The sequence below is a fragment of the Rissa tridactyla genome, chromosome 3 (assembly GCF_028500815.1).
Source record: "Rissa tridactyla isolate bRisTri1 chromosome 3, bRisTri1.patW.cur.20221130, whole genome shotgun sequence".
In the NCBI taxonomy this organism is placed as follows: domain Eukaryota; kingdom Metazoa; phylum Chordata; class Aves; order Charadriiformes; family Laridae; genus Rissa; species Rissa tridactyla.
Window position 1 is genome coordinate 122,977,570 of NC_071468.1, and position 12,474 is coordinate 122,990,043.

Consider the following 12,474-nt stretch of genomic DNA (forward strand, 5'->3'; position numbering starts at 1 on the left):
ATCACCACTATTTTAAGGAAGTACTGGCAAAAGCTCTAGTGAATATCTGTTCCCGGACGTTCTATGTAATGTCTGACGCACATACAGCCCCTTTTATCCCGTCGGACTACAAAGTGCTTAGTCTCTACTTCAATCCACTTAATCAGAAGCCGAACTCTAAAAGTTGAGTGTTCATGCTGCTATGATATGAAGCATCTAGAGGTCAGAAACACCACTCCAGATTGCCTAAGCCAGTATCATGTCTCTAATGGTGGCCTGCAGGAGATGTTAAAGGAGGAGAGTAAGAAAGAAATCATGTACCTGTTCTCCTGCACACCCTCTTCTGCTCAAAATGTCTGGTATGCTTTGAAAATGAGCTTTAAATCTAACACATGAGCGCGTGCTTCAGTACTTTGCTGTTAAATGGTTGGTGAGGAAATATGTTAAATATGGCACCTTAAACTACATCTGGATCATTTAAACAAGGGGGTAAATTGAAGGAGCTTGTTAAAATCACTGGAAATGCTGCAAGTTCACAAATCAGGCTTGTAAACAAGGAAGAAAGGACCGCATTGAAACTCTTAAGGAAAGCATTCAGGATCAGGCCCTGAAAAACACGTACAACCACATCGCTGATTGCTGTCAAATGCTGATTCTGCTCTGCTGTGGAGAACTCTGCTTAAAGAGAGGATGCCCTAAAAGGGTGCAAAATTGGAAAAAAAAATCCTGAAAGGAGGAGCAAAGCCTTTTCTGCTCACCACTGCAATTATAGTTAGCACTACCATGCACTGAAGGAAAATCTCTTTAACAAAAAGTCCCCAAGTACCTTGTGCAGGAATGAGCTATGTTCTCACTGAAGGACAGGAGAGGCGTTTTGGATGGTCCCTCAGGGGAGAGATGAAAGAAATAGCCATACCCAGCAGCGCACACTGTGTTACCCTGCAGAGAAACATATGTGACTGTGAAGAAAAGGTTACCACAGATTTCTGGAAATTAAAATAAGCTTAAGAAAAATGCAAACTGAAATCTCAACTGAGGTCCATTCAAATTCTGGTAATTCTGTCTGGCAGAAGCTGGTTCCTTGTTTCTGTGTCCTTGATTTCATCCTGTTTTCACTCTGTCCTTGGACCACTCTTAAAAATCCCAAAACTGTTCTCAAGCCAGGCAACAAGGGTTGGCCAAGCAATAGAAACAAATGACAGAAAAATGGTATTGCCATAATTCTTCAAGAAGTAGTAAGTGTGTGGAACTTAACCCTATAAAATCCTTTCTAAGTAGGAAGGCCGTGTCATGAAAGAAAGGTAAATCACAAACTACTCAGAGTATTGATTTACTTCTCAATCTGTATCTTTCTCATATCTCCCAACGCAAATACAGTAAAAGGAAATAGCATTGCCACTGCAATGTGAGACCCCTAAAAATCAAGAGAAAGCAGAGAACTACATCTTCGGGATATGTCAGTGGCTGAACAACTAAACTTAGATGTGTGGTAAATTACTTGATTTGGTTTCTTTTTAACAGGGTAAGTGAATAACAATGGGAAGATGTGCTGTAAGTTGTAATTTAGTATAGCTTAATGAGTCACAGAACCATAGAATGGTTTTGCTTCAAAGAGACCTTTAAGATCATCAAGTCCAACTGTTATTATTGCAAGAGGTGGGGAAAAAAAGTGAACATAATATCTGCTTGGCCTTAAAATTAGGAGTTTGGTAGCAAGTCTGTAGCAAGTGGGTCATGTGGGCTATATACAATGGGTTAGAAGCTTTTCTACTCTAGGGAAAAAGCCTGATTTTACCTGCTTCATTTGGACAGCAGCCAAACCGAGATGGCTTTGGATGGTGTCTATCAGCAATGTTTTCATGCGCACACCTGGGCATGGTCCCTTTCACCTCCCTTAGATGTGTAAAAAATTGATGCTGAAGTCCAGGCTGGTAAGTCCTAGGCTCCCTTTCCAGGAGAAAATAAGGCATAGGCATGTCTAGAGGGCAATTCTTCAGGTCTATCCTTAGATAAGATTAATTGCTCTCTGGAGGTAACTAGTTCTCTAAAGGCAGTCTATGATCAGCTATAAGAAGAGCTTGTTCTCTAAGATTGGGACTGACACCCACCACTACTATTCATAGGTCACCGGACACTGTTAAAACACTAATGACTTTTTGGTCTCTGGTGGTCCAAATCAAAGCCAAGCCTGGTGACCTAGAGGTGAAAGCCTCCATATACCAATTACTTTCTCCTGACCCATCCAACTGTGTTCCCTGCAGTTGTGATCTCTGACACCTGTCAAGCAACAAAGAAGTATCGATACCCAAAGCACTGCTTTCTCTATCCCCGGGTAAAACTGCTGCTTTTTCCGAAAGTGCAGACACAGACCGTTTTCCTTTAACAAAATACTTCTGCAGTCCAGTCACATTATTTCCAGGATCTTTTACTTGTGACTCCAATCATGCGTTCTACAGATGATTCATAAGGAAAAAAAACCGCATATTTATTCAGCCAGCTAGAGGCTGGAGGGCAGGGGTTTTAGGCAAGCAGGGAATTTTGTGTGGAAATCAATTATTTGTGGAAGTCAGTATATTACGAATGTCCATGCAACCAAAATTCCAGAGAGAAATTATCTCCCTGAGCATGCCAGATACCTGGAGGTATGCATTGCAAGTCAGTAAAATAAAGTGGCTGACGTTTTAAGTGTCTCTTAACCGTACAACATTGCTAATGTAAATATTTCATAACTTCCTTTTAGATAGCCGGGGCTCAAACTGTTGACCTTAAAGATGACATTAAAGCTCTGCAGAGTGTGCCCAGCACCACTCCCCTAGTTTCAGAACCTGGCAGGATGCAGCCCCACTGCGCTCACTTCAACATATGCTCACTTGCAGAAGGTTTTAGAAAAGATCTCAGTAGGGATGAAATGGTGGGAAACAATCGATGCCAAACAGATTCAGCCTCACCCCTTTGGTACTGTGAAGAACGGTTGGGTTGGGTGATATTGGGAAACAAATTCATTTATCAACAACATGACCATCAATAACTTCTCTGACACGGAAACATGGGCTGATCTCCACCCCATTCATTCATTTAAGCAGTTTCACAGTCCTCAACATCATGGCAAGAAAGGAAAAGGAAGATGCTTGTTAAATATCTCAAACCCATGCTGTATGTTGTTATGCATGAGCACTGCATGCTGGCTCCGGGATTTAAGACCATTGAATGTTTATGAATAGGAAGTCACTACAAAAGGTCCAAGACCCACTGCGCCCAAGAGAACCAAGAGAAGAAGATAAAAAACTACTTTTTGGTTTTTTTCCATGCACACAAAAAGAAAACCAGGGACATAGGGCGTCCATTTCAGCAACAAAAGAGCCAATATCAGAGGTGCATCTTCAGTTCCTCATGCTGATAGCATTTAAAAGGCAAGAAACCAGCCTGCTAATGAAATTGTCTTATCACGCTAAGAAGTGATAACCAGGACTTCCATATTTTATTAAAAACACCAAACCTTGTAATAATCATTTTGCACTTATTCTTTATGGGCCTAAAATTTTACCTAACACCCCAACTCACAAATGCACTTAAAAGCTTAAGTCAAATGGAAACCAGTGGGAATTTGGTCTCTGAACGTCTTTGTAGGTTGAGGTTTGAGTGACTGCTGTGTCCCAATTTCAACACCGTTTAGGAGATCACTGATTTTCAAGGAAATTTAAGCTCTTCAGTCACCGATGCAAATTTAGGCTCTCAAGTAAATTGAGTAGTTATGAAAATATTATTGCAGGTCTCGCTGTGGAAAGTTTAACCCATCATGAACAGAAGATATAACACAGTCTGGACCTAGAGGTCTCTGTCTATCTTAGCTGTAACCCTTGCCTTAAAGACTGCAGCCTGTGAATTTAAAACCAGTAATTGAAAGATGGCAATTTAAAAACATAAAACATACAAGCACAAAAACCAACAAGGACCTAACATTAAAATCTAGACAGGTAGTTTCCTAATCCGTGTCATGGCCTGGAATCCAGACAGTGGAATGATGAGTCTTTCCTGTTACACTCTTCAAAACTCCCTATTAAATTAAGATTATAAATACCTAAAAAGCAATATCCAGTTCTTGAGCCATTTGATCAGATAAAAGGTGCTGAAACTGTAACATTATGATGCTGATGCTGGACCAGCATCCCTTACATTTACTGCTTATTATTGTACTGAGAAAAAGTTCACAAGACACAGGTGTTTTGCTTAGAAAAACTGTGATTTTTTCTCTTAATATCCATGTCCTTTCATGTCTTCTGCTGAGCACTGCTTGGTACTGCAGAACAGTAATTGCAGCTAATAACAATTTTAAGCTAAGGAACTTCTTCCTATTTTCCTGTTGCTGCTGAAACATCTCAAATAGCTTGCTCCAAAAGACTGCCGACAATGAGGTTTATCAGCAACCCTTCAAGGGCCATCTGCTATTCTGCCTTGAGTAGCACATCTCTGAAGTGCAGACTTAACCCTGATGTTCGGGTACACAGCCACAGATGCATCTTTGGGCATTGCGACAAACACATGTCAACTGAGAGAGTTAAACAAATGTGCTGAAAACCCACCACAGTCAGTTGACACGGGCCCGTAGAGATAATTGCAGCAAACCTTCTGAAAAGCTGAGCCACTGGCGATCGAGTAGACAGCTCCAGGGTAAGTCAGTGCATGATAGTACAAAACTCTGTGTTTAGTGGAGCTGAAATTCATGTGATTCAGCCTGGTTGTTGGATGTTTTAACCATATTTGACGGTCTTAAAAATGATAAATATGCCCTTGAGGGAACTGCAGAAAAGTCCTCTCCTTCTTCCTGTCTTCATACTAACATAGGAATTGTGTTGGTCTTTTTTTCACCTTTAAATTTAGGTGCAATTCTTTCCTCATAGAATAGAAGCCCAAGGGGCGATTAGGACTTCACGTACACTTAATAAGTGGTTTGGGTTCTGTGAGTTAGCAATAGAACAGGTCAGGATTTTTTTTTTTTATGAAAATGTGCATTTGTCACAACTGAAGCTGTGGTAAGAAAGGTCGGTGTCAATGGAATTCCAGACTTAAAATAGTTGGGAAGGAAAAAATTATTTGAAATCGTTGGAAATCTTTCTTTTTTCCCCATGAAGCACTTAAAAGTGACACTTTATTCTCAAAAGTGACTTGAATAAGACAAAAAAATGTATGAACTAAAACAAAGCATCAGAGAATTAGTGAATACAAAGATTTTTACTGAGCTCAACTTTTTGATGTGAAGGTTGTTAGTCCGTTAGCTTTTTAAGAGTCCAACATTTTATCACTATTTAGAATAGAGAAGCTTGGTTTCTTTTAAAGTCAATGTCATTTTCATAGAGCAGGGAGAGCATTCTCCTTTCCACCCTGGAATGCAAATATTGGACTGTATGTAGGTTGTCATTTTAAATCCAGAGAGAGATGGATTTGATATTGCTGAATTGTAGTGTGTTTTTCATCAGTCCGTTAAAATTGAGACTTTTTTTTATATGATGACAAAAGTGGGAAAACATTCTGTAGAAGCTGAGCCTAAATTTTTTTCCAGTTTTTTTTTTTAATCCATGAGTATTAGAAAATAAAACAATTTTTTAAAGCATCACAGGATAAAGGATCTCATTTTAATATTTCATCCGAACCAAGTGCAGTAAAATATTCAGTAACAATAAATTTGCCCATGAATACAATTTATTTTGAATATGAGCTCGTTTTAATATCCCAGCACAAGTACAGTTTCTGGCAGCTCAGTCAAGAGGCAAATGTTGTGTATATGATCTCCCAAATAAATGAGGTTCCATATATTTCTGATCTTTGATTAGAAAGGAAATGTTACATTTTATACCTGAACTGCTTACCTTGATGTGGTTGGCAGGAGCCCTGACATAGATCCCTGCTGGTGACAGCGTCTCAATGTTGGATAAACTGTCTGTTCCAGAAAGGCCAATCACTATGTTTTTACAGACTCTGTTCCCCTTTTCCAGTCCCTCTCCTTTAAAAAAAAAATAAAATATATATATAAAGGAAAAAGAAACACAAATATAAATATAGCTGGAAACCCTCTGTTATGCAAGTCACAGAATTTGCTGGGTTTTTCCCTGCCTGTTTGCTGCTATGGCCCACGTGGGAATTAGCTTTCCCTGCTAACTATCCCTGGGTAAATCACTCTTTGAAAAGCACTTAGAAACCTGTCTTTAACACATGGCAGAAGATGGCTATGAGATGGTCAAAGACTGCCATGACTGCTCAACACAGTGGTGCACAGCATGGAAAAGGAAGGGCTATACCCTTCAGAAATGTCAGGAGGCCACAAGCATGATCTGATCATATATGATAAAAACAGTTTCTGCCACAAAGACCTTACACTCTAATGAGATAAACACAATCAGGGAAAGGAATACTACAATAAATATTCTACAAAGAGGCAATAGAGACCATGATTCTGCAGTTCAATATGCACAAGACTCTCTAATATGTGTTACTTATGAATATAACACCATCCATACTGTACCACAAGTTTATGGAAAAAACAAATAAAGGGAATATTATAAAGCACATTTACAGTTGGAAAAAGAGAGGTTTAGAGTGGGGAAGTGGCTCACCTATGCACACCCAGGTATGCTTCTGGCAGTATGAGAATTCAAAGTCCTGTCTATCTTCTGTGTCTCCATCCACTGCCCTACTTACATGTAAGAAAATTTCTAAATAGTCTTAAAAACACCTGGTGCAACTGCAGAAAAGTCGGGGGGTTGCCCCTCTAAGCAATGAAGTATGAGAAGGAAAAGGAAAAATCAATCAACCAATTGATCACACAACTCAGAGTCATGGGGTGCCCTGGATCTAGTAACTGTATTGAAGTATGAAGAAAAAAAAATAATCTTTTTAATCTACACCATGAAGAAACGTTCCACCCAATGGCAAAATGTGGACAGTCCCATACAAGTCAAATCCAAATAAAGACACGTTGGCATATGTCCCCCTGCTCTGATGTTTTGGAAGCAGAACACAAAGTGGATCATGTCTGTTTGGTCCACACCAGGAGCAAATGAAAACTATTTAGTTTTGTTTCTCAATCATAAATGATTATCTTCAACTGTATCTGCTCAAGTTCTATTCCAAATATAAATCCCTTCCCCAATCACTACTACCCCAAAAGTAAGCCACTTCACAGAGAAAACCTGTGTCCTTTGGTTTAGGGATGCCAGTAATTATTTATTAGCCTTCCTCTTAGTCTTTTGAGTCTTTCTTCATTTTTGGAACAAGATCTATACTGGAAATATTTCCTTTCCAGGCTGTATTTACTACAAACAATTCCCCCTACCAGAGCATGAATGGGGTCCTAAAGCAGACCTTTTGACAGCCATATAGGTTTTCGAGGTGGCATAAAAGGACTTGGCTTCCAAGCTGAGACCTGGTGTGTCAATTAATTTTAAGCCCAGAGCGACTTCTTATGGCTATCTTGCAAACCCCCTGAAAATAAAGGTTTTAGATGAAATCACTGAGGGAGTCCAATTCTGGAGCTGCAAATAGCCAGCTATAATAAATATTCCTTCACAGGCAACAAAATGATATATAAATTCATCCATCAGACCCTCTGGAGCTGCTGACAGTGAAGCCATTAAAGAGATCTTGCGGATACGGTGTATTCAGGCAGCGACTTCAGTGGAAATGTTCAGCTCAGTCCAGAGTTATTTGACTCTGACACATGTCCTAGCAAGAGTGAGCCAAGGCATGCTGGCAGGTTGAAGATCTTGTTCTGCTTCCCCACAGCCACAAGGACTCTGTGGCATCACCTTGGGCAAGTCGTTGCATCTCTCTGAGCCATCTCTCTTTGTCTGCAAGATGTGTACAGTCACTCTTCTTTTATAGGTCTCCTCTGTTTAAATCGTCATCCATCTCTTCTCATTATGTTTATGTACAGGACCTAGTGTAGGGACTTGCTCTGTGTGTGGAACTGCAGGATCAGGACTGAAGGCTTTCCTCCATCCCCTATGTTTATCTTAAAATTGGTCATTTTTATCCCATGTCCGATGGAAAACAAAAATCGAGCTATATCTTTAGGTACTCAGGCAACATGAGATCCCAGCAGAAGATGCTGCAAGTCAGTCTCCTGATGGTTAGTTAGGAGAAATATTTTGTTGTTTAACATTTTTGTTGCTCCAAGCTCCAATTTATTTAAGTACTAAATCCTCTGTTTAACTTTTAACATATGCTCTCACTCCATTATCTTCCATGTCAAATGACTGAAGTTAAAGGTAAGTATGCTCTTAAATGCCTAGCTGAACTGGGGTCTTAAATATTGCATAATGGTGCTCTTCCAAAGACAGATAAATTAATCCCCTAAAAAAATCTTCCACTTGTACACTGAAAAAAAGGATCCAGATTGAATGAAGACTGACCTGAAGAAACAGGGAGTATATGGTCTAATGGAAATAGCTCTAGGAGTTGCATGTGGAATCCTGGGAGCTTTATTCCAGATTCACTGATACAAGAAAATGCGGAAGATGTGATTAAAGTTCTCAGGGTGCAGTTAAGGATCTGCTATTCTTTATTCCAAAGGCATTTTCATGCAAATGGTAAGCAGCACATGTAGCTGTTACATCTAGGATAGCTATTTTCCTGCTTCACTTACCCAGTAGAAGCCCATGGCCTGAAATGTTGTAGAAAACATTACTGTCCACGCTAAAGTTTGAGATCCCAGTCAGACGGAGTCCTTGGCCAAAGGAGTCCAAAACACAACAACCACGTATGTAAGAGTCTGGAAAGAAATGAATGTTGTGAGCAAAAAGCACACTGCAGCTTGAAGTTTGGGAGAGTTTTATATTAGCTCCTCATCTTTTGATGCTGTGCAATTAATCCTTTTGGCTCCCTGAGATTGCTCGGTTGCAGCTGCCCACCTTTACTCACCTGGTAGACCTTTGCCAACAGGCGGGTTTTGCTAAGATGGCCACAGTGGAGAAGAGGGGCTCTGGGCATTAAAGGAGAGAAGCAATGTTCCAGAAGAGCAGTAAGGACACGGTAGAACCTTCACGCCTTGTCTAGCCAGATATGGTAACCTGCCCACTGTGCTCTGGGATTGTGGCCACTGCTGCCTTCTGCCACCAGAAAGCCTAGATCCTCACTCAGTGTCGAAGACGGCATAAGAAAGGCATAAGTGTGGGTTAGCTGGTGGGGAAAGTCCCATCCGGTACCCTTAAAATATTATTTGAGCCCACCTAACTTGATCTTATTACCACCAGTCTTCAGAGCCCTCTTTGACACTTCTACAGAGATGACAAAGTCAGAAGAACTTATCAGTGACAAAGTAAAAAGAACTTAATATGTTCCTTAACCTTCAGGTTTATTATTTATTATTAGAATTACACTCTGGCCTATGCTCCTGCACAGCCCTGAGCCTGCTCTTGGCTCCCTTACAGTATATTAATGCTTTAATTTCCAGAGCTAGAAGTAGCATGTCAACTCAGAGGTGTGGCATAAAAATGAAATATTATTTTAGGAAGATGCTGTCCAGAGATGCAAAGGAACTAAAGCAGCTTAAAGCACTCCATCAAGTTTCACCTGGGCTTAGACTACAGCTTTTTACCAATCCACTTTGTCAACTGACTCAAGAGCTGAGTGGGTTTTGAGGACATCTGCCCCAACTTTGGGTAGGAAAAGGTGGACATTTGAGATCATTCGAGCCCATCTCCAGTGCAGCCATCTCACCTGCCATCCATGCGTTGCCAGCAACAGTCAGGGCACTGTAGTGCTGCCGAAACGCCTGGCCCACGTGGCGGAATTGAACTCCCTCCATCTGGAGTCTACTCGCCTCTCCATGGAAGGCCTCCACAACCACGATGGCCCCCAGGTCCCGAGACCCCAACTGCCTCTCGCTTTGCTTGTACAGACACCTGGAGCCACCTAGAATACAATCCGGAGGGAGCTGTCAGTGTTACTTCTCCATGGTGACCGTGGGATGTGCAGAGTGCCCCAAGAAACATCATGAGACCCATCACATTGACTCCATCTCCAGGAGCAACCTTAAACATGGGCCCAAAGACAAATAGCCACAGGCAAGCATATTTGATACTCCCTCTAAATACTCTCGTGGTTCCTTCCCTAAGAGTCTGGACATTTTTTGAGGAATATATATTAAAACCAGCAGGAAGCCGTGGCAGTTTTATGCCTTGGAAAGTTCCTTGTGTTCAATTTTAAATAGTCCTATGCATGAGGAAGATGGATTTGACATTGATTTACCTTGGGTGAGGTTCGTGAAAAGGGGATTGGGCATGGCTAAACTGAAATGAGAACATTTTGAAATTTATTTAAAACTCTTCCTCTCCCTACTGTCCCTGCAGATGGGTGAGGAACTGTTACTACCCACAGTCTAAAGACAAGGAAAGTAAATCATAGGGCTGAGGAAGGCATAGACATTCCTGAAAGACAACGTTCCATAGGTCTGTGCTTAGGATATTTTGGTATGAGGGGATTCAGGCTACGAATGTGCAGCTTGGGCTTGTTCAGTGGAGGTGCAGAGGGGATTTCAAATTCCAGCACTGCCTGCTTATGCTCAGTAATTCTCAATTTTCTTTAAAAGAAGGTAAATTAACCACAAACAACACTGCCTACTCATCTTCTGGTGACTCCTCTGAGAAATCCTCCTATCCTTTAACTCAAATAAAAACCTCAAACGGTTAGCACATTTCAGAGACTATATTTATGAGTTCCATAGAAAATGGACCATAAATCTATGAGTAATATAAGCAGTTGGCTGCGGGATATCAAATGAAGTCTTGTGTCACAGCCTGAAAGCCCAAGGCATTTTATTTTTAAAGGAAAACTTACACCTGGGTTGCCAGATAACTTAACTCTCCTCAAATTATAATCACTGTGTCTGATTCTGCTTCCTCACCAGCTGGTGTAAATCAGGAAGCCACCTGTCAAACTTTATGGTGTTTCACACAGGTAAAACTGAGATATATTTCACCAGTGTTCTATATGCTACAAGAAACCGTCACCTGTTTTTTTTCTTAGTATCCCTAAACACTAAAAAATGTCTTAATATTTTACACTAAAGAGTACAAACAGCATTGGGTTGTTTCATTTTTCCTTCTTCTTAAAGTGACTAAATAGTAAACACAATTAAAAATTTAATATATTATGTACACTGAAATATGTTTTCAGAAGATACTTTCTTTTCTACACCCTTAGGCTCAGGCAAAACTAAAGGATCTTTCCCAAGATGGCTTGAAACAACAATGTGAAAATAGTACATCTGAGATATTACAATGAAATGCAGCTCGACTCCCAAGACTTCACACTTCAATGTCAAACAATGTTTGGAAAGATAAACTCACTTTCCTGGTGCTGGTATGTCTCAAAGTTACCCTGTTAGAAAGATCTTTAATACACAAAGATACCACAACGTGACTTCAATAGAGCAATTTTCCTCCTCAGTACGTTTCAATGAGAAAAGAGCTCCTCACCTTTTGTAAAGCCTGCTTTTGCACATTGTCTGAAGTGGGACATCCTCTCCATCGTGACATTTCCTTGAACAACAACCCTTCTGCTAATCAGTGCCACCACAGCACTCAAAGGCGGGCTTTGGCTGGTCCCCCATACCTCTCCAACAATGTGGGAGTACCTAGGGAAAGACACAAAAAAGGTACAAAAGTACCTGCCAGATGGCAAGAATGATGTTTACCCTAAGCTTATGACTCCAACTACCCAAACTCAGAGCTGTTTTCAGTCCTGTCTCACCACGGACAGTGGCATATCCAATGCGTCTGCATATATAGCCTAGGTATATTTTTCCTTGGCTCATGTTTTTTTTCATCTTTTTGTCTCTCAAGCTCACAAATTTTCCTTAGATTATGTATGTTTACACCAAAATAGTTCAGCCTTTGAACTTCCTTCATCTTCCTAAAACATATTTTGGTGAAAACCATTAGTACCTTCCTTCCTCAAGCCCCAGACACTTCTGAAAATGATACCATTAATCTTTCTGGGCGTTGGAGTTGGGTTGCCTCCCAAACAGATAACATTTTTCAATGCTGGGGTTTCAGGTTACGATGATAAGAAGCACAGTTTGACCAAGATCTCCGAGCACAGAAGACAAGGAGAGCGTAAGGCAGTGAAACTACAGGTCATTGAAAACACAGAGTCAGTATTTCCAAACTGAAGTAATTCACACTGGATGTGTTGTAAATCAGATTAAGTAAATCAGACAAGAAGGGAGGCTTTTTATTTATTTATTTTTATAGAAGTCAGACACTTTTTGTAAAAAAAAAATGCACTTTCTTAAGAAATTATGTATGCAGGAAAATTCTTTGTCAACCCTGTGCTGAGGCCACTGGACTGTACTGGCCATCAGTGTTTTCTGCTTCAAAGGTTTTCTGAGTTCATGGTTTTGATACAGAATTTAGACATAGTCAGAAACATTCAGGATTGAATGTCTGCTGGCTTTAGGGGGAGCGAGGAACTGAAATAGCTCTGACCACCTTTATTAAA

The 12,474-nt window shown here is 40.5% G+C and overlaps 1 protein-coding gene across 12 annotated transcripts in view; it reads right to left on the reverse strand.

The window, feature by feature from the left end:
• The window catches only part of PKHD1 (PKHD1 ciliary IPT domain containing fibrocystin/polyductin), a 278,406-nt gene that overhangs the window by 142,326 nt on the left and 123,606 nt on the right, over positions 1-12,474 (reverse strand). For all 12 annotated transcript variants that reach the window (XR_008465473.1, XR_008465472.1, XM_054195531.1 and 9 more), the window contains 5 exons: positions 11,451-11,608; positions 9,691-9,885; positions 8,618-8,743; positions 5,844-5,977; positions 806-918 (listed from right to left, as the gene is read on the reverse strand). Coding sequence is in view for 10 of the 12 variants with exons in the window: in XM_054195531.1 (XP_054051506.1) it covers positions 806-918; positions 5,844-5,977; positions 8,618-8,743; positions 9,691-9,885; positions 11,451-11,608 (726 nt within the window). In the remaining 2 variants the exon portion in view is untranslated. The remainder of the gene's footprint in view (positions 1-805; positions 919-5,843; positions 5,978-8,617; positions 8,744-9,690; positions 9,886-11,450; positions 11,609-12,474) is intronic.